The 21,743-nt window shown below is 42.0% G+C and overlaps 1 protein-coding gene across 2 annotated transcripts in view; it reads left to right on the forward strand.

Annotated features, from left to right (window-relative positions):
• Positions 1 to 4,564: 4,564 nt before the first annotated feature.
• The window catches only part of CTNNBL1 (catenin beta like 1), a 162,788-nt gene continuing 145,609 nt past the window's right edge, over positions 4,565 to 21,743 (forward strand). For both annotated transcript variants that reach the window (XM_027977186.3, XM_004014562.6), the window contains exon 1: positions 4,565 to 4,682. In XM_027977186.3, the coding sequence (XP_027832987.1) occupies positions 4,653 to 4,682 (30 nt within the window). In that variant the 5' untranslated portion in view covers positions 4,565 to 4,652. The remainder of the gene's footprint in view (positions 4,683 to 21,743) is intronic.

Raw genomic sequence — 21,743 nt, forward strand, 5'->3', positions numbered from 1 at the left:
TCTACTGCATTGGCAGACTTATTCTTTACCACTGAACCACTTGGGAAGTCCATCCTACATCATTACAAAGAGTATTTATTCTAGTAATGAGAACATTCAGGATCCATTCGTCTGGCTACTTTCAAATATGCATACAGTATTATTAATTATACCCACCAAGTTATATATTACAACCCCATGAGTAATTCATTTTAAAACTGGAAATTTGTACCTTCTGACCTCCTTTACCCATTTTGCCCATTACCCACCCCTCCACAATAGGCAATCATCAATCTGTTCCCTGTATTCATGAGCCCATTTTTTCCATTAGTTTTAGATTTCACATCTAAGTGAAATCATATGGGATTAAGCTTTTTCTGTTGGACTTAGTTCACTTAGCATAGACGCAGGTTTTTGGGGTAGAGATTTGAAAGTATTTGATAGTATTATAGGATTGTATCCATTTTTCAGTAGATTGATTGGTCCATCTAGCAAATCAACAACTTTAGGGAGTGCCAGTTGAGTGCTGAGGTTGCTGCAGTGAGCAATGCAGCAGTCCCTGGCCTTGAGGAGCATAGCGTATGAAAGAGAAAACAGACCCCCCAGTGAGTGAAAAGAAGATAAATATAGAAACACAAATCACAAGTGTTCTGAAGATATGGTCAGGAATGCTGATGGAGAATCTTTTTTTAAAAAATTTACTTATGTCTTTATTTATCTGGCTGCTGATTTATCAAGCAGGACCTTTTGTTGGGACACGGAGACTCTAGTTGTGACGTGCAGTCTCAGTAGTTGCAGTGCACAGGACCTGGTTACTCCACAGCATATGGGAATCTTAGCTTCCTGATCAGGGATCAAACTTGTGTCCCCTGCATTGCAAGGCAAATTCTTGACCACAGGACCACCAGAGAAGTTCCTGTGGAGAATCCTGAGGGGAGGGAGGGATTCTCATAGATCTCATAGTCAAGGAAGATGCCTGTGATGTGGTGACATTAAGCTGAGACCTGAAGAATGGGGGCCCCAACCCTTATCCTTGGGGAGGTTCCTAAGGAATTGTTAATGGACCATCCCATCAAGATAAGATTGAAATATCTCAATGCGATATTTAAGATCCTCCATGATGAGGATTGCTAGATAAAATACAGGATGCCCAGCCAAACTTGGATTTCAGATAAGCAACAAAAAGCTTTCGGTATGTTACTACATATTCCATCGAACATATTTATATATTTACTTAGTTATTTATTAAAATATTTACTTATTTGTCTGTCCTTGGGCTTAGTTGTGGCATGCAGGATCTTTAGTTGTGGCATGCAGGATCTTTAGTTGCAGCATGCAAACTCTTAATTGTGACATGTGGGATCTAGTTCCCTGACCAAGCATCTAACCCAGGCCCCCTGCATTGGGAATGCAGAGTCTTAACCACTGGACCACCAGGGAAGTTTCTGGAACATATTTATACTAAAACTTTTTTTTTTAATCATTTAACTGAAATTCAGACATGATTGGGTGTCATGCTTTTATGTGCTAAATCTCTTAATTCTCTCTGTGCTCTTCCTCAGCTCAGCTGCCCTCTCCCCTGTAACTTCTTACCATTCCTTCCACACACAATATTCCCTGTCCAGTTCCTTGTCTATGTCCATGCTGTTTCTTCTGTCCAGATCACCCATCTTTCCCCATGTCCTCTTGGCAAACTCTTCTCATCCGTTAAACCCTAGTCCAAATGGCACCTCCTCTGGGAAAACTTCCCTGGAAGGTATATTATCCTAATTTCATGGTTCTCATATGATTTTGCCTTACGATTCTGTATTTTAAGACCTGGTTTCTAAAAACACACAGACTTGACTGAATACCTTCAAAGGAAAGGATATAAGAAATGAGCTCATTTTCCCCACCCTACTCCCTCTCCCCCAATTCCCACTCAACTCTTATATTAAGGTCAAATATTGATTGAGAACTTTTCTGTGCCAGGCACCAAGCTAAGTGCTTTGCATGCAGCATCTCTTGTAAATTCCCCATAATTTTATGATGTAAATTCAGCTGGATCTCTACTTTTCGGAGAAGGCAATCAGGTACATAGCCACTTGCCTCTGTCTCCACACCTATAAAATGAGGATGATTTTACATTCTCATCTTCCTTGTCAGGTTTTCTCCCCCACTAGGATGTAGGTCTCAAAAGGGCAGGAACTTTTCTCCTTACAAACTTCGATATCCTCAGAGCCTAAAATTGTGTCTGGCACTGACTAGGTTCTCAGTGAATTCCTGAATAAATCAATGAGTCATCTTACATATGAGGAGACTGCAACTTTGAGAGAGAGAAAGTAACTTGTCTAAGAGCGCAGAGGTGATTGTGGTGGAACTTTGGCTAGAACAAAAATTAGTGATGTGTTGGTAAAGGTTTAACAGTCAGCTCACTGAAAAACCAAGAGTCACGACTTGTAGCATATGTTGATTTCCATGTTGTAAATACACCCACTGAAGCGGATTTGAAGGAACCAACCTGACATTAACAGGTTTGTAAATTTCCTGAAAGTTTAACCCCAGGGTCTTGCAAGCCTGTCTATATAAGCTGGTTCCAGATACCAAGAACTGGGACATAGTTCTAAAGAGTACACAATTCCAAAGTACACACTCCCACCATTACTTTATCCTGCATCCCTGAATGAGGCACAGTCTACACTCACAGCTAAGTAGGAGAGGAAAAGACACTCAAATAACTCAGTTCAAAGCAGATTGCATAGGTGATTCTTAAAAATCATAAACCCAATCACAACACCCCCCCCAACCCCCCAGCTTAAAATCTTTTCAATATCTTCCTAATGCTCTTAGCAGAAAATCCAATCTCCTTATCATGACCCACAAGGCCCGTTTGTGGAAACTCCTCCTCCTGTACCGAACACTGTATCAGAGTTTTTGTCATAGGATATAGTGGTTAACATGACATCCACAATTCCTGTTCCCATGCAGCCTGTGTCCAGTAAATGAGGCTGTCAATAAACAAGTAATCAGCCATTAAGGACAGACTGAGATACACTGTGAAGTAGAGAAGGTATAGGAAAGAGAATCGTGAGGAGAGTTTGCTTACTTGGGCCCAAGGTGAGTAGTGGAAGATTATGCTAAGATAGAGACATTGGAGGTCTGAAAGATGAGAAATAATTGGTTGAGCTGTGGGGCTAGTGGCTAGGCAGAAGAGGAGAGGATTTGGTAGTTTGAGGAAATAATTTCTGTACAATTGGAGACAGTGGAGGTAAGATGAGGAGGATGGTTATCAATATTGTGATGGTCAGAACGTTTGTATCTCCCCAAAACCCATAATTTGACATTTTAACTCCAAGATGATGGTATTAGGAAGTAAGGCTTTGACGAACTGATTAGATCAAAAGAGTGGAGCCCTCCTGATTAGTTTTGTAAAAGAGGTGGGAAAAAAAACCCTCACCTGCCTCTGCCATGTGAAGATACAGTAAGAAGGGACTTCTGTGAATCATGAAGCAGGCCCTCACCAGACGAAGAAACTGCTAGTGCCTTGATCTAGGACTTCTCAGCCCCCGGAGTTGTGGGAAATAAATTTCTGTTGTTTATAAGCCAGTCAGTGTATTTTTTTTTTCATAGCAGCTTGAAAGGACTAAAACAGACAGCATGAACATGAAAAACACCAGACTAATCGCCAAGGGAACTAGTAGAGAGGCTTAGCTCTCTTTGAAGACAGAAACATTTAAATCCCAGGAGCTCAGATGCACTCTTTGAATAGTTCTTTTCCAATGATGGGCAACTTTCACCTACAGAAAACCTATTTACACGACTTGAGTAGAAACAGGATTATCCAGTTCCACTGGCCTTTGCATAGATGAATAAACAGAAGCCCAGAGAAGGAAATGTCATCACCAACTGTTTCACAGGTACTAACAATTGTCTTGGACACTACACTTTCTGAGCCAGTGCTGTCCAACACAAATGGAGTGGAAGCTACAAAGAGAGCCACACGAGTACTTTACATTTTCTACTAATCACATTTTAAAAAGTAAATAGAAATGGTGAAGTAAACAGCAAAGTGAAATTAAATTTTATATTTTATTTGACCCTAAGTATAACTTCAACATGTAATCAACACAAGTCTTAGAAATCAGATGGGTATTTTCTTTACACTTAAAGCATATTTTAATTCAGACTAGCCATAGTTCAAGCCCTCAGTAAACACAGGTGGTTAGTAGGTATAGTACTGGAGAGCGCAGTTCAATGCCTCAGTTTTCTATTGGAACTGAGAATAAAACGAGGAATAAAACTGCCTAGGTCACTGAATGGATTAAGAGAGGACAAGGGAAACACCGTGCGTCCTGCCCTGCACTCCGCCCAGCACGTAGGGGGCGCGCAATAAATCTTGGTTTCTTTACTCTTTTCCTTTAACGCACCGCCCCCTTCAAGTCTCCGCCCCTTTCCCCGCCCCCTTCAGGTTCCGGGCGGAAGTAGTGCTGTTAAAAGCAGGGCGCTTTGCAGTATCGCTGCATTTTACTGCAGTGTGGCCGGCTTGCGTGTCGCGCGCACTTTTGCTTCATTGGCTCTGCGGCCCCTGCTCCAGGCGCTTTACGGCAGTGTGGCTGGAGCTGCCGCTTTGGGGGCCGCGGTTTGGTCGTGAGTGGAGGGAATCCGAGTAGCCAGTGTTGACTGAGACTGCAACCATGGACGTTGGGGAACTTCTGAGCTACCAGGTATGACGGTCGAGGAGGGCTGGGGGGACCGTCCTCTCACCCAGGCAGGAATCGCAGGACCAGAGTTCCTTCATATCACTCTCTCCCATCTCTTCCCTGGGCCTGGGTCCTCTCATTTCTCTTGTCAACCAGGTCCCTTCCTCGAATTTCTCCTGGGTTCTTTCAATTAATTACGATCCTCAAGGCCCGGACCTCTTTTTAACTTCGTCTGGGCCTCTTCTCACCCAACCCTGAGACTTGACTCCCTTTCACTTTTCTGAAGGCCCCAGACTATCTTCACAACCATTCCCCTTTAATTCTCTGCTTCAAGTCACTGAGTTGAGGATCGTGGTGGGAGAGCACTTTCTTGCATTTGAGTATCAGCTTCTCTACTGATCGGCTCTGTGGCTTTGGGACAAGTTCTATTGTCTTCTTGGAGCCTCAACTTCTGTATGTATAAAACAGAGACAGTAATAGCTACCTATTAGGCTAGTTTGAGGACTGTGTTAATCAATGAATGTGAAAGCTAATTTTAAAGTGCAGAAAGTTGGACACATGTTAATTGCAGTTGTTGGCAGATGTTTGACTTTCTCACATGTGCTGGATCCCTAGGACTCTTGTCCCATTTGCTCAGAATACATGTGGGGAAACTGACCCAGAGCGTAAAAAAGACTTTTCCAAAGTCACTCAGTAAGAGCTTTGATTAGAGATGAGGTCTTTCGGCTCCCAGCTCAACCATTTTACCTTTCTTTGGTCTTCTTAAATGTCCAGTATGGTAGCCACTAGCCACATACAGCTGTTGAACACTTGAAATGGGACTAGTCTGAATTGTGTTAAATTACACTTTCTGCCATAAGGGTGGTGTCATCTGCATATCTGAGGTTATTGATATTTCTCCTGGCAATCTTGATTCCAGCTTGTGCTTCTTCCAGCCCAGCGTTTCTCATGATGTACTCTGCATAGAAGTTAAATAAGCAGGGTGACAATATACAGCCTTGATGTACTCCTTTTCCTATTTGGAACCAGTCTGTTGTTCCATGTCCAGTTCTAACTTTTGCTTCCTGACCTGCATATAGGTTTCTGAAGAGGCAGGTCAGGTGGTCTGTATTCCCATCTCTTTCAGAATTTTCCACAGTTTATTGTGCTGGGAGAAATATCAATAACCTCAGACATGCAGATGATAACCACCCTTATGGCAGAAAGTGAAGAGGAACTAAAAAGCCTCTTGATGAAAGTGAAAGAGGAGAGTGGAAAAGTTGGCTTAAAGCTCAACATTCAGAAAACTAAGATCATGGCATCTGGTCCCATCACTTCATGGCAAATAGATGGGGAAACAGTGTCAGACTTTATTTTTGGGGGGGCTCCAAAATCACTGCAGATGGTGACTGCAGCCATGAAATTAAAAGACGCTTACTCCTTGGAAGGAAAGTTATGACTAACATTGATAGCATATTAAAAAGCAGAGACATTACTTTGCCAACAAAGGTCTGTCTAGTCAAGTCTATGGTTTTTCCAGTGGTCATGTATGGATGTGAGAGTTGGACTGTGAAGAAAGCTGAGTGCTGAAAAATTGATGCTTTTGAACTGTGGTGTTGGAGAAGACTCTTGAGAGTCCCTTGGACTGCAAGGAGATCCGACCAGTCCATTCTAAAGGAGATCAGTCCTGGTTGTTCATTGGAAGGACTGATGTTGAAGCTGAAACTCCAGTACTTTGGCCACCTGATGTGAAGAGTTGACTCATTTGAAAAGACCCTGATGCTGGGAAAGATTGAAGGCAGGAGGAGAAGGGGATGACAGAGGATGAGATGGTTGGGTGGCATCACCAACTCGATGGACATGAGTTTGGGTAAACTCCAGGAGTTGGTGATGAACAGGGAGGCCTGGCATGCAGCAATTCATGGGGTCACAAAGAGTCGGACATGACTGAGTGACTGAACTGAACTGAACTGAACTGACTGACGCTTAGAATAATCAGTATAAAAAAGTAAAATTTTAATATTGATTACATGATCATATTAATTACTTTGATTATTGATCATACTGATTAAATAATCATATATGGGTAATGGGCAAAATAAAATATATTCAAAATAAAATTTACCTATTTCTGTTGACTTTAAAATGTTGCTACTGGCCTTTTAGTGTGGCTACTAAAATTACATATATAGCTGGCTTCTCATTTTCCTTGGACAGCTCTGCAGTAGAGAATAGGGGACTAAGAGCCATGTGTCTGGAGCTCTGTTGCTTGGCCTCTCTTGTTTTGCTGCTCCCTGACTGCTGTGACCTGGAACAAAATATTTAACTTCTCTCTGCCTTGGTTTCCTTATCTTGTAAGTGAGGGCAATGAAAGTACCTATCATATAAGGCTGTTGTGAAATGTGAAGTGTTTGGAGCAACGCTTGTCAAAGAATAAACGTTAAGAATGTTAGCAATTATATTCATGCAATTCCCTCAGCCAATATATTGTACCTAGAATTGACCTTGGAGACTCTGGACATCATGGGAAAGAACTTGTAAGCAATGGGAAGTATGTAGCCAAGTGCCAAGTGATTTCCTTTTTAAGACAGTTATTTGGTGTGAAAGAAGAACGGAGATAGGTGGGTTGAATGAGTGGTTATATCTCTGGTGGCTCAGACGGTAAAGAATCTGCCTGCAATGCCGGAGAACTGGGTTCAATCCCTGGGTCGGGAAGATCCTCTAGAGAAAGGAATGGCAACTCATTCCAGTATTCTTGCCTGGAGAATCCCATGGGCAGAGAAGCCTGGTGGGCTGCAGTCCGTGGGTTCCAAAGAGTTGGACACAACTAAGGCAGTCCCCTGAGTCCCAAAGAGTTGGACATGACTGAGCGACTAACACTTTCACTTTGATGCCTGTTTGGCCTACACATGAGCACACTCTTCATAAAATGGGCTTCCCAAATGGCTCAGGTGGTAAAGAATGTGCCTGCCAATGCAGAAGACACAGGAGACTCAGGTTTAATCCCTGGGTCTGGAAGATCCCCTGGAAGAGGAAATGACAACTCATTCCAGTATTCTTGCTGGGATAATCCCATGGACAGAGGAGCCTGGTGGGCTGCAGTCCATGGGTTCCAAAGAGTTGGACACAACTAAGGCGGCAGAGCACTCATAGAACATTAAAGCTTGAAAACGTTCATTTATTTGCTCAACAAATATTTATTGAGTATGTACTTGCAAGGCACTGTATCCACTGATAGACAGCATTGAACAAAACAGACAAGGTTCTTGCTTTGTGGAATTATAATCTGGTGGGGAAGTAGCAAGATAAGAGTAAATAAATGAGAAATTCAGGTCATGATAAGTGCTTTGAAGGATACGCAGGATGTACTATGGAACTGGGCTGTCTGATGTAGCCACTGGTCACATGTTATAGTGAACTCTTGAAGTGTGGCTAGTTTGAGTTGAGGTCTGCTACCCATGTAAAGTATACAGTGGATTTTCAAGATTTAGTGTGAAGGAAGTGATGAAAAGGTGACCAAAGTATATTAATTTTTATATTGATTCCAGGCTGAAATGATGCTTAGGGTATATTGACTTAAAGAAAATTATTAAAACTAGTATTGTCTTAAAGACATTTAAAATGTTTTTAAATTTAAAATGTGGCTACTAGAAAATTTAAAGTTATATATGCATAAAGTTATATATACATCTTGTGGCTTTCAATATATTTTTGTTGGGCAGCGCTGGTTTTTTTGTCTTTTTTTTTTTTTTAATTGTTGGGCTGCACTGCACAGCATGTGGAATCTTAGAGATGCCCGACTAGAGATTGAACCGGCACCCTCTGCAGTGGAAGTGCAGAGTCTTAACCACTGGACCACCAGGGAAGCCCCGGACAGCACCATTAAAGAAAATAACCCATGGAAGTGGGAGACAGGACCTATTATTTTTAGATAATATGGTCTGGGAAAGACTTTGAAGAGTGGACATGATAAGATGGTTGAGAAGGAACCAATCATGTGAAAAGCACAGAATAATCAAAACAGAGGGAATAGCAAGTACATAGACTCTGAAGTAGAAGGTGGTGCAGCCTGTTCGAGGATCAGAAAGAGGACTGATGTAGCTGGAACTTGGTAAATGAGCAGGGGATTGAAAAGTGATGAAATTGGAGATGTAGGCAGATGACCAGCTGTGGAGGCCTTGCTGTGGGCCATAATAAGGAGTTTGAATTCCATTTTGAGAAATGTTACAGACCCCCCTCATTCAGCCCCCATATTTACAAATGAAAAGTGAACCCCATTTTGGTAAAGGGACTTCCCAAAGGTTGTGGGCCAAGGTAGTGGCAAGAGTCAAAACCAGAATCCTGATCTTATTTCCAGCTCTGTTCATTCTCTACATGGCACTGTTGATGCAGTTTTCTTTCTGTAAGATCGGTGTCCACTCCTCCTGTTTCTAAAAGATGGTACAGTCTAGAATCCAGTCCATGATAAATCAGACGCACCCATCCTCTTGTGGAAAGTCATGAGGATCACCCAAGTTAATGGCTGCAAAAGCTCTTTGAAAGCAGGAAGTTTTTATAGACATGAAAGATGGATCGCATGCTTGCATCCTATCTCTAAATATAACAACCCTATGTGGAGGACTGTTTAAAATCTCTGCTATACAAATGAGAGAACTGAGGTACAGAAAAGTGCCTGCCCCAGAGCTGGAGCTCCTACCCACTGTGCTGGGCTGAACTAATGTGCTTTTAGATAACGTCCTTACATTAATTCTCAACATGCTCTTTGAGGTAGATGGCATGCCCGTTTTATAGAAAAGGAAACTCAAGCTGGAGGGGTCAGTTACCTGCCCATGATGAAACAGTCAGTAAGGAGCAGAGCTAGAACTGGAACCAATTGAATACCCAAATCTAGTTTTCCAATTTTAAAAAACTTTAAAAATTGAACTATGGTACATGTACAGACGAATGCACGAATCTTAAGTGCTTTTGATGTTAGTTGTCATTTACAAAGTAGACTGAGCTTGGCCACTAGCATTCATTTCTCAGGGACAAAGCGCTCTGATTTGAACATCCCCACCCCCAGAGTTTGATTCAGTAAGTCTCCCATGAGACTTAGAATTTGCATTTCTAACAAGATGCCAGGTGATGCTTAAGCTGCGGGTCCAGGGACCCCACTTTGAGACCCCCTGGCCTAGAATGATCTACATTCGTCTTAAAATTTTCTCCAACTGAGACATTTCACCTCCCTTTTCATGGCCATTAGTTTGCAGTATTTTGAGTGTAAGCAAACTATGCTTTTCCCCCTGCCATCTAAGATAGTGAGAACAAATCAGTTAATCTTTCTGGGCCTCAGTTTCCTCATATGACTAATGAGGGAAGATTAAGTAAGTTCCTCTGAGCTCCCTTCTAGCTTTAAAATTCTGTGATAACTAATTATTTAGGCCAAGAGCTCCAGAGATTTCAAGGGATTAAAAAAAAAGCTTGATGTAGAAGGATGAATTGGGGCTGAAAATCTGGGAGACTTGAGTTTTAATCCTACCTTTATCATCATTTATCTGGATGACTCAGGATAAGTCCCTTCCCTTCTCTGTACATCATTTTTTTAAAAAAATCACGATTAATATACAGTGAGATTGAGCTCTATGACTTCTTGTTCTTTCCTTTCCTAAAATTCAAAGACTAAGGTAAATAAAGAAAATCTGTAATGTCAAGATGTTTATTAAAAGTATTTGACGTTTTTTGAGTGCTTACAAAGTCTCACTTTTGGGGCAGCTTGGTGGGAAGATTGCAATTTTCTACTGAGATTGGTTCTTCTAATAATAGAGTTAGGCAGCAAGCGCCTCAGTATATGCCTTATATCCTTGACATATGTTAACTATTCATTTGAGAAGACAGGAGAATTACAATGTGGACAGGAGGTGGTGGAAAAAGTCTTAAAGAGGAAACTAGTTATGTTCCCAATATGGAAATGTACTTTTTTGATGCCTTCAGGCTTAGACATCTCATCAAGAAGTGTGCCCAGCAGTTCCTTGGCTGAGAAGTTTCTGCTGCATAGACGCGTGTATGAACTCCGGGGCATTCTCATTAATACTAATTCCACAGATGTCTGGAAAAAGTTCTCACCTCTGAAGTTTTCCAATAAAGAATTCTCATTTAGTGCAGTTTGGCTCAGTGGGAATGACTCGCTTTGTGACATGAGAGTGTTCTCTTTGAGGCAGATTGGGGTCGAGGACCCTTGGTTTTGACAATATTGCAGACACCCACTCCTCTTGTTACTTATCAGTCAGTAATAGAAGAGTTCCTGAGATTGCAATGGCTTGTTGGAATCTAGAGTCTTTCTCCTTTACCCTTCTTATTTCTTTCTTTTGAAATGAAAAATTTTAATGACAGTAATTTGACAGGAGTAGTATTAAAAGAAAGTGTTCAAGAAAAAGGAAACGATTACCCCTAATCCTATAAATATTTTCATATTCCCAGAGGACTTTTGTGTTTTTTATGACTATAGCCATTGTATATATACTGTTTTGTGTTCTATGTTTTAACATTGCCAGAAATATTTTGTGTTTCTGCATGTTATTTTTAATGTCTGCAAACCTTTTTTTCTTTTTCAGCTCAAGTCATAGGCCAACCATTTTCTCCTAAATTGTTCTTCTATAATCGAGTACTTAGGTAGTTTCCAGGTTTTGTTCTTGGAGATAATATTGCTGTGAACTTCTTTATTCAGGTAGCATTTCCCCCTCACATCTGCTGTAGTAATTATCAAATGATTGGATATGCCTGGAGAGGGGATGCTGGAAATGGATTTGGTTTGGTTGTTGAGGAAAAGGAGAAGATATTGGAATCTCAGCCCTGATGAATGAATAGAAGTTCTGTGGGTAATGAAGGGGGCTAAGGAGTCATTCTTGACTACGATTAGGGAGTACAGAAGCCCTGAGTGAAATGCACGGAGCGTTGAGCGAGTGAAGGGGAGTGGCGGGAGTTTGTCTCAGCTGCAGGTGTCAAGCAGTGCACAGTGCTCACGTGGGATTAATCCCTTATCAGCTGACAGGGCTAACAGTGGTGTGTGTTCCAGTTTTCCTGCAATCCTGATGATACTACTGCGGCTGCTGTCGCCGCTAAGTCGCTTCAGTCGTGTCCGACTCTGTGCGACCCCATAGACGGCAGCCCACCAGTTGTCATAATTTATTTTTTTCTCATTAATCTAGTAAGTATATAAAGTGTTAGTTCATTTGCTTTAATAAGCATCTTTTCCCTTTGCTTATCATTTGTACTTCTTATCATCTGCTTCTTTTTCCTAGAGTTGTGGTTTATAACTGTGCTTTTCTGTTGTGTTTTTTGTTGATGAAAAATTTTCGGAAGACTGGACACTGTGCTCAGATATATCTTTTCTTTGGTAGCCCCGTTTTACCCAAGAACTCTGAGAATATTATCCTAATCGTGATGTCTCTTACAGCATCATGAAATAGGCTCCTTTTGCATGACAGTTTAGACTAGTGCTTTTCAAAGTTACTCATTGTTAGTGGGACTATAAATAACAAATTGCTGTTCGTATTGATGTTCCCATTTCAGGGTGTTTTCTGTTTCATCTTCTGGGTCACTTTTTTTTTAATGTTCCCTCCTTCCCTTTGTGATCTTACCTTCTCTCTTTCCCCTGGTGAGTTCCTTTTATACTCGTAAAATACATTGTTTTTATATGCCTCCTTGCACTGGGCAGTGAACTGAGAGGCAGGGACCAGCACCGGAGTGTCTCACTCATAACTGACACCTAATAAATGATTGTCTAATGATTGAGTGAATGAACTAGTACGTGGCTTTACATATGCCTTTTGGAAAGCTTTTGTTCTAATATCTTGTCTGCTGGCTGGCTTGTATCTCTTTGCTTTCATGTTAGACTTCAAGAAAGTTTGCTTCAAATCCATTACTTCAGTTACTAAATTGTCCTCTGCTTCCTTATCATGTCTTGCTCCTCTTGCTACAAGACCTACATTCCTTAAAAAAAAAAAAAAAAAAAAAAAACCTTTTAATTTTGATCTAACTTTAAACTTACAGAAGTTTTGCAAAAATAGTATGGAGAGTTCCCATATGCTCCTCAAATAGCTTCCCTTAAAGTTACATAACCAGAGTACAGTGGTCAAAATCAGGAAATTAACTGATATACTGATAACAAACTTATAGTCTTAAATGTCACCAGTTTTGTTTGTTTTGTTTTCTAACATATATTGTAAATGCTTTCTTTTTTAATTAACTTTTTATTGAAGTATTGTGGATTTACAATATTGTTTTAGTTCCTGGTTTACAGCAAAGTGATTCAGTTAAAACATGTGTATATGTACATGTATATATTTTCCATCATGGTTTATTATAGGACCCTGAATACAGTTCCCTGTGCTATACAGTAGAACCTTGTTGTCTATCTATTTTATGTATAGTAGTTTGTATCTGCTAATCCCAGACTTCTAATTTATCCCTTCCCACCCCCTTTCCCCTTTGGTAACCCTTAAATTTGTTTTCTCTGTCTGTGAGTCTGTTTTGTAAATAGTCCATTTGTATCGTATTTGAGATTCCACATATAAGTGGTGTCATGTGGTATTTATCTTTCCCCTTCTGACTTGCTTCACTTAGTGTGATAACTTCTAGAGCCTCATTATTCTTGACTCTTCACTAGAATTTGATTCTGTAACCCGGTTCCTCAGCTTAGAGGAACTCATCCATCCTTTTGTCCTTCAGCAGCTTTATATAAACTCTTGGCGCACTAGCCCTGATTTAGCTTTCAAGTGTCTACTGAACCTTCTAACCAGATGCTCTGGTATCACATAATCCCCTGCGTCTCTCCACCAGCCCACTTATCACCTACCCCCGGTTCTGCACTTCAGTCAAGGGTATAGCTGCCTCCGGCTGACTTGAGAAAAACCCTGGACCTGTTTCTCAAAGATGAAAGACAAGGTTCTTTTCTGTATGGAAGATACGAAGTTTCAAGTGGAGGGCTAGCTCCTCTCTCAGGAGTCAGGAGAGTGCTAGGATCTAAAAATGCTTAAGCCCCCGTTCTGGCTGTCATGGAGCTTACCGTCGAAAGGGAAGCGCCTCACAGATTTGAGAATTGATAACAGAGGTGTCTGGTGGGCTGCAGTCTGTGGGGTCACAGGGAATTGGACATGACTGAATACCTGAACAATAGCAAACAGTACACAGTGCCACTGAGTGATCAGGAAGTCGGGCAAAGAGGCAGGAGCAGTCCTGCCCTTGGGAAGTTGGAAAGGCTTTGCAAGGGAGTTGTGGCTTCTTTAGGAGCCTTCTCTTTATCCTTTCTATTTCAGTCACCACCATCTTAGTTTACACTCTTGGGACTGTGTCAAATAAGTAGTTTTCTAGTAGATCTTATACTGGCATGATAAATATTGGTTTATTTCCTCCATGAGCCCACCCTGATCATAGCCACTGTCCCTACCTATTTCCACTTCCTTGGAGATAGGTCTTATTGAGATGCCTAATTTTGGAGGTGAACTTAAGGAAGCCATAGCTTTCTGCAGTCTTTCACTAGATGTCACTGTTTAAATTGGGGGATTGCATTTATAAGACCCCAGTAGAGAAGTTGTCACACGTGAAAATGACTGCTTTGGAGATTGTGGATGGTTCAGAATAGCTCTGTTGGAGAAAATAGTTCAAACACATGCCCTTCTGAATGTGCTCATTTTAGACATCTTTTAATGTTTAGTGTAGTGGGTGAACCTTCACTCTGGGTTAGACAGACTGCCTGTGTTTGAATTCCACCTCTGCTACTTGACTTTAATTAATATCGTTAAGCCTCAGGTCTTCATCTTTAAAATATAGATTGTATAATAGAGTCTGTCTCTGCCCCACCGTCTTTTAAAAAAGCTCCACTTTACCATCTTTTTTGAAGATACAGGATCAAATGAGACAGTGTGGGAAGTGCTAAGTGGTATAGTGCCTGACATATGGTAAGTGTCCAGTACATGCTAGCTGTTAATTTTATTATTGATATAATTATAAACAACACCGATGGTATAGCAGAAGGCAAAAATGTTCTTCTCGAATTCTGCAAAGCTGCCTTAGAATTCCCAAGGTCACCAGTCCCTTGGAGATTAAGGTTTAGAATGCTATAAAAGGAAATGAGAACAGTTTATCACCCACACATGCCAACATGTAGAACTGTTCTCAATAGATTAAAGTATAACCCTATTCTACCACAGTTAGCCGCCACTGATATCAAGAATTATATCATCTACACAGTAATTCTTTTCCCCATGTCTCTCTAATATTACTAAGATATCTCAGCTTTCCTCTTTTCTAGTGCCAGGAATCTCATTTACAAATTACTCCTTTCTTTTTCTTTTTTCCCCTTAATGTTCCTGAAGGAAGTAATTGGTTTTGGTCTGAGTCTTGTACAGCTGTAGGGAAAATGGAATCAGGAGGAGATACAGCAGGAATTCTCTTAACCTTCTCCAAGACCAGCCATTTGATTCTAGTATTTCAGCTGAATAGTTAAAGAACATTTTCTTTTCCACAGAGTTCCCGGAGCCTGTTGGCCTAAACTTTGGAATCCCAGCTCCAGTGTGGGTTGGTAAATAGAAACTGGATTACCTTCCTAGTGAGTTCAGTGAAAGGTCTAGTAAGACTGCCGCGGCGCAGTTTCATCTCGTAACTCATTTTACATGGTCAGTTGCCTGTAAGCAGATTGTCTGCTTTGGCTCCTCAGACTTTCCTTCAAGCACCCGTCAGTGTCCAGAGTCAGGAACTGAACTGAGAAGGATTTGAAATAGAGCACTCTTTATGATGCTTCTCTCTGACTGTGTCTGACTGTATTCCAAAGACAGGTGTGATCAATTATTGAACACTTTGACATAATTCATGGGCTCATTCTGTTAGTACATAATATTGAGGATTGATTACATTTTTATTTGACACCCCTGCTCCAGTTAAGAGCAACTAAGTTTAGAATCACTTTTGGAATCTTCAATAGACTTAACCATTAACAGTCCATCAGCCCTCTGCCGGTGGTGTGTCGTATGTTTTTAGGGTATTATGACACATGTTCACAGTCAGGCTGTGAGCCAATCCAGATTTTTGAAGGCTGGTAAATTTCATTGGGGCTTCCCAGATGGCGCTAGTGGTAAAGAACTTGCCTGCCAACATAAGAGATGCAAGAGACTCAGGTTTGGTCCCTGGGTCAGGAAGATCCCCTGGAGGAGGAAATGGCAACCTACTCCAATATTCTTGCCTAGAGAATCCCATGGACAGAGGAGCCTGGCAGGCTACAGTCCATAGGGTCACAAAGAGTCGGACACGACTGAAGTGATTTAATACCTAAATTTTGTTCGAATTGGTAATCCGTATTGAGCCTTTCATCTTTGAATTATTCAACACAGTTATGAAATGCCTACTAAACGCAGGGTGTTTTTGTAGACACCAGGAATAGAGTGATACACGAGACAGTTGCAGTCCCTAGTCATTAGAGAACTTGTACCCAGGGAACCAAGACAGAAAATAAAGAAAAACAAATATAAATAAGAGCACCTAAACATGCAAACAAATAATGCTAGAGAAATAAAAACGAGATAACTTTAAATAGGGATATGAAGAGAGAAAAGGGCTGATGAAATGGAGTGATGGGGTACTATCCTAAGTTCCAGAAGGGCTCTCTCAGGAGATAACGTTGAGGCTGATAATGAATAACGAGCAGGATCCAACCACATGACGAGCTGTGGGAACAGCAACGTAAGCCAAGGGGAAAACCACTGCAAAAGCCCTAAGGTGGGAACAAGCTTGTCATGTTCGAGGCAGTATAGGTAGAGCGTGGTGAGTGAGGAGGGTAAGGACGGAGCGGTCTGCTCTGGGGAGGATCAGTTCAGTTCGTTCGCTCAGTCCTGCCAGACTTTTTGTGACTCCATGGACTGCAGCACACCAGGCCTTCCTGTCCATCACCAACTCCCGGAGCTTGCTCAAATTCACATCCATCGAGTCAGTGACACCATCCAACCATCTCATCCTCTGTCATCCCTTTCTCCTCCTGCCCTCAGTCTTTCCCAGCATCAGGGTCTTTTCCAAGGAGTCTGCTCTTCGCATCAGGTGGCCAAAATATTGGAGTTTCAGCTTCAGCGTCAGTCCTTCCAATGAATATTCAGGACTGATTTCCTTCAGGATTGACTGGTTTGATCTCCTTGCAGTCCAAGAGGCTTCTCCAACACCACAGTTCAAAAGCAGTTCTCCTGGGGAGGATGGGAAACCCTAAAATGTTCAGATGTTATTGTCAGTACATCGGGACGCGATTGAGGGATTGAAGCTGTGGAGTGACACAATATGATTATGTTTTAAAAGACCACTACATCTGTGGAATGGAGGCTGGATTGTTGGGGAGCAATCTGGCTGGCTTCATTGTTCAAAGAGGGTGGAATTCACCTTTGTGCTGCAGAGGGCCGCAGCTGAAGCTGTGCTGTCCCTAGAATAATTGCTTTCCCGCCTAGGTTGTTTTCAGAATCTCCCAATTCTAAACATTTAATCTGTGTTCTGGCTTAATCAAGAAGCAGCACTTTTCCTAGTGCCAGGCTTGGCAGGGAAAATGTGGGCATGGTGCCTTGTGTTGAGCACCCTGGCCTGGAGAGAATGAAGAAAGCAGCCTCTGGTGGACCTGAGGACAATGCAAGTGACCCTCAGCACCTGGTAACTTGTAGGAAGCTTTGGAATCCATAAGCTTTATGTGCCTCTGCAAAACAGTTGCAGATGGTCTGGACTGATGATTAAATATCGCCACTGTTTTGCCCAGATCTGCTCTGCTGTGACCATCCTCTCCATGTCTGGTTTTACATTACAGTGAGTAATTAAAGGGGCACCGCCTTTCTGGTTACTTCCAGGACATCTTTTTCAGTTGGCTTGAGGGGAATTTCAGTTTCTGCCAGTTTTATGAGTGACTGCTGTGAACAGTCATTGTAAATGGCTACTCTTTGTTTTCAAAATTTAAAAAAAACCCCAAAAAACAAAACTGAAAACACAACAACTTGAAAAGAACTCTCTCTAACGAGAGGGAATAATTGCCTGCCTTTACCATCTCTGCTGATTCTTCCAGTGGGAGTTCTGCCATCAGACTTGTCACAGTTAGTTGGCAGGGACTTTTTTCCCTGAGTTAGCACGTAGAGATCTGAACGGGCAGAGATAACACAAATTAGCAGTGGTACAGGCCTATCTGCAGAGGAACAGATTTCCTTCTGACCAGAGGTGCTGTTGGTGGGCACCATCTAATTTTCTGTGCATCTCTTACCACTGATGACAGCACTTTTCTGCAAACAAAAAGAGTTGCTTAAGCACCACCCGAGCTGGGCAGTTTTTATAAGACTTGAGAGTTTCAAAGGCCCTCAGGCTGCTTAGCCTGCCAATGTAGTCCCTGAATATTATCTTTCTGGCTTCTCACTGGGGATCCTTATACCTCATTCAGCATAATGAACTTAAGGAGACAGAAATTCTGATTCTTGTCCCTCATTTTTTTCTTTTTCCAAAGATTTATTCTTCCATCCCCACAGAACTTAAAAGGACACAGAAGGCTCAGTGGGGGGAAAAGAGATGGTGTCTGCCTTCTGGCTGATGTGACTTGTATGAGTGGTCGGATTCCATAATGAAGATTTCCATCTTCTTGGTGCCTGCCCCATAACTAGAGGTTTAAACATTTTGTTTAAATGAGTAATTTTCCCCCCTACCTTTTCTGTGTGCTTAGAACCACCATTAGAGCAAGATGGAGACTGGTTAACAGTCTGATATTGGGCTCCATATTCTAGTTGTGCTGTTGGCAAGATGTTGATTAATTCTTATTTTAATTGAAAAAAAAAAAGCAGTTTTTAGCTGTGGTTCATTTTGTGTGAGGTGGAGGCACTTTGATTACTGAGTATGGGGAGTATACCTTTTTTTTAGGAGCTTGCCACCAAATCTAACAGGATAATATCAGGAGGTAGATGTGCTGCTGGTCTGGAAGTATTGCCTCTACATTAGAGGTAGATTTGCCTTCAATTGACAGATTATCTTTGTGTTTGTCGGAGAAGGGGGTCACCTAAAGGGTTAGTATGTTCCTGATTTGAAGCAAATGAAAAACAGCTCATAGAGGAGCTTGTAGAAATTGTCATACTTTCAATGAAATAAAAGAATATGTGTTTTCTCCTTCCTGTGTCACCAAGGCAAAAGAACAAAATAGAAGGTTGGGAACCACAAGGTACTGAAGAGCCAGGCATTGAGCTGTTTGATTTGTCACATCCTAAAGGCAAGTCCAGGAAGACAGTATTCTTATTTCTGTTACATAGGTGAGGAAAGAAAGTTCACACAGGTTTAGTAACTTGCTCAAAGATACCCAAGAAGTAGGTGGTAGAATCTTTTTCCTAATTGAGGGCTTCCATGGATGAAGGTGAAGGTGAAGTCGCTCAGTCGTGTCCGACTCTTTGCGACCCCATGGACTGTAGCCTACCAGGCTCCTCCGTCCATGGGATTCTCCAGACAAGAATATTGGAGTGGGTTGCCATTTCCTTCTCCAGGGGATCTTCCCAACCCAGGGATCGAACCCAGGTCTCCCTCATTGGAGGCAGACGCTTTAACCTCTGAGCCACCAGAAGCTGGATGAAGGTAGCTTAAAAAAAGAAACACCCTAAAGAGAATGCAGCAGAATGCTGCCATCACCCTGCCTTGGACCTGTGCTCTGCCACGTGTATCATTCTTGTCCAGTAGAGCGCCACGCACTGGTTATCAAATCCAGGGCAGCCGAACACCGTGCGTCAGTTACCAGTCCCCGGGGAAGACTTCAAATGCTGCCCTGGCATCTTGGTATTGGAGCTGCCAAGGAAAGCACAACATAGGCAAGCGCTGGATGGAACAATGCTTTGCTCACAAAGAGAAGAGACAGAGAAAGGTCAGCTCCAGTAGTGTGTGCCAGTCCCTGGTGGCTAGCAGGGCCCTCCCCGCTCCAGTGATGGACGGCTGGCCTGTGTGCACCCCTCTTTCTTATAGCAGCAGAAGGACCCAGACCTGAAAGTTGTGGTATGACTCAGGGCTGTTGACAGACATACTTAAGCAGAACAAAGGAACACTTGCTGAGCCTCAGACAGGGAAAGATATTCCCGTACAAAGTGATAAACCAGGCATAGGCCATATGGGTTCCTTATCTCTTGTAAAGAAGTATTCCAGGCCCAAGGCCCATTTTTATGTGACTGAGTGGGATTTGAAATACTGCATGCATGAAGCTGCCTTTCCCAACAATTCTTTATTGAAATTACTTGATTACCTCTCTTTCTTCCCACTGGACTTTGATTTCCTCTAGGGCAGTGACTATACTGTACCTACTGTATAATAAATACTCAGTGAATGTGTCTTGACTGAAGAAAAAAAAGAATGAAGGTGAATGAATGAAGCAGTGAATCAGTGATGAGGTGGCTGAATTTGGGTTTCTTCCAGGTATCTTTTTATGTGAAGACTTGGCACCCTCTCAGTTGCCTTCTCTTTCTTGTCTCTCATTTCTTGATGGAGAGAAGATTAAGCTGAGTTTGTGATTGTTAGTGGCCCTGGTCATAGGACTCACTGGGTTGGGTGAAATTTAACAGTTGATGATCTTGATAAAAGTCTGATTTCAATACTGTAATAACCTGAGAGTTGGCTGGAATTTTTTTTTTTTCAATTTCAGCGCTGTCTCTGACTCCTAAACGAGATTAACTAATCATTTGTTTCAGTTCAGTTGCTCAGTCATGTCCGACTCTTTGCGACCCCATGAACCGCAGCACCCCAGGCCTCCCTGTCCATCACCAACTCCCGGAGTCCACCCAAACCCATGTCCATTGAGTCAGTGATGCCATTCAACCATCTCATCCTCTGTCATCCCCTTCTCCTCCTCAGTCTTTCCCAGCATCAGGGTCTTTTCAAATGAGTCAGCTTTTCACATCAGGTGGCCAAAGTACTGGAGTTTCAGCTTCAACATCAGTCCTTCCAATGAACACCCAGGACTGATCTCCTTTAGGATGGACAGGTTGGATCTCCTTGCAGTCCAAGGGACTCTCAAGAGTCTTCTCCAACTCCACAGTTCAAAATCATCAATTCTTTGGTGCTCAGCTTTCTTTATAGTCCAACTCTCATATCCATACATGACCACTGGAAAAACCATAGCCTTGACTAGACGGACCTTTGTTGGCAAAGGAATGTCTCTGCTTTTCAATATGTTATCTAGGTTGGTCATAACTTTCCTTCCAAGGAGTAAGTAAGTGTCTTTTAATTTCATGGCTGCAATCACCATCTGCAGTAACTTTGGAGCCCCCCAAAATAAAGTCAGCCACTGTTTCCACTGTTTCCCCATCTATTTCCCGTGAAGTGATGGGACCAGATGCCATGATCTTAGTTTTCTGAATGTTGAGCTTTAAGCCAACTTTTTCACTCTCCTCTTTTACTTTCATCAAGAGGCTCTTTAGTTCTTCTTCACTTTCTGCCATAACGGTGGTGTCATCTGCATATCTGAGGTTATTGATATTTCTCCCTGCAATCTTGATTCCAGCTTGTGTTTCTTCCAGCCCAGCGTTTCTCATGATGTACTCTGCATAGAAGTTAAATAAGCAGGGTGACAATATACAGCCTTGACGTACTCCTTTTCCTATTTGGAACCAGTCTGTTGTTCCATGTCCAGTTCTAACTGTTGCTTCCTGACCTGCATACAGCTTTCTCAAGAGGCAGGTCAGGTGGTCTGTATTCCCATCTCTTTCAGAATTTTCTGCAGTTTATTGTGATCCACAGTCAAAGGCTTTGGCATAGTCAATAAAGCAGAAATAGATGTTTTTTTGGAACTCTCTTCCTTTTTCAGTGATCCAGTGGATGTTGGTAATTTGATCTCTGGTTCCTCTGCCTTTTCTAAACCAGCTTGCACATCAGGAAGTTCACGGTTCACATATTGCTGTGAAGCCTGGCTTGGAGAATTTTGAGCGTTACTTTACTAGCGTGTAAGATGAGTGCAATTGTGCGGTAGTTAGAGCATTTTTTGGCATTGCCTTTCTTTGGGATTGGAATGAAAACTGACCTTTTCCATCCAAATATTTGTACCAATGCTACTTTGGGTTGTAATTGCTGTTTTCTCTTTACCCAGCCTTATAGGCAAAAGATAAGAAA

Source organism: Ovis aries, chromosome 13 (genome assembly GCF_016772045.2).
Source record: "Ovis aries strain OAR_USU_Benz2616 breed Rambouillet chromosome 13, ARS-UI_Ramb_v3.0, whole genome shotgun sequence".
NCBI classification, from domain to species: Eukaryota; Metazoa; Chordata; class Mammalia; order Artiodactyla; family Bovidae; genus Ovis; species Ovis aries.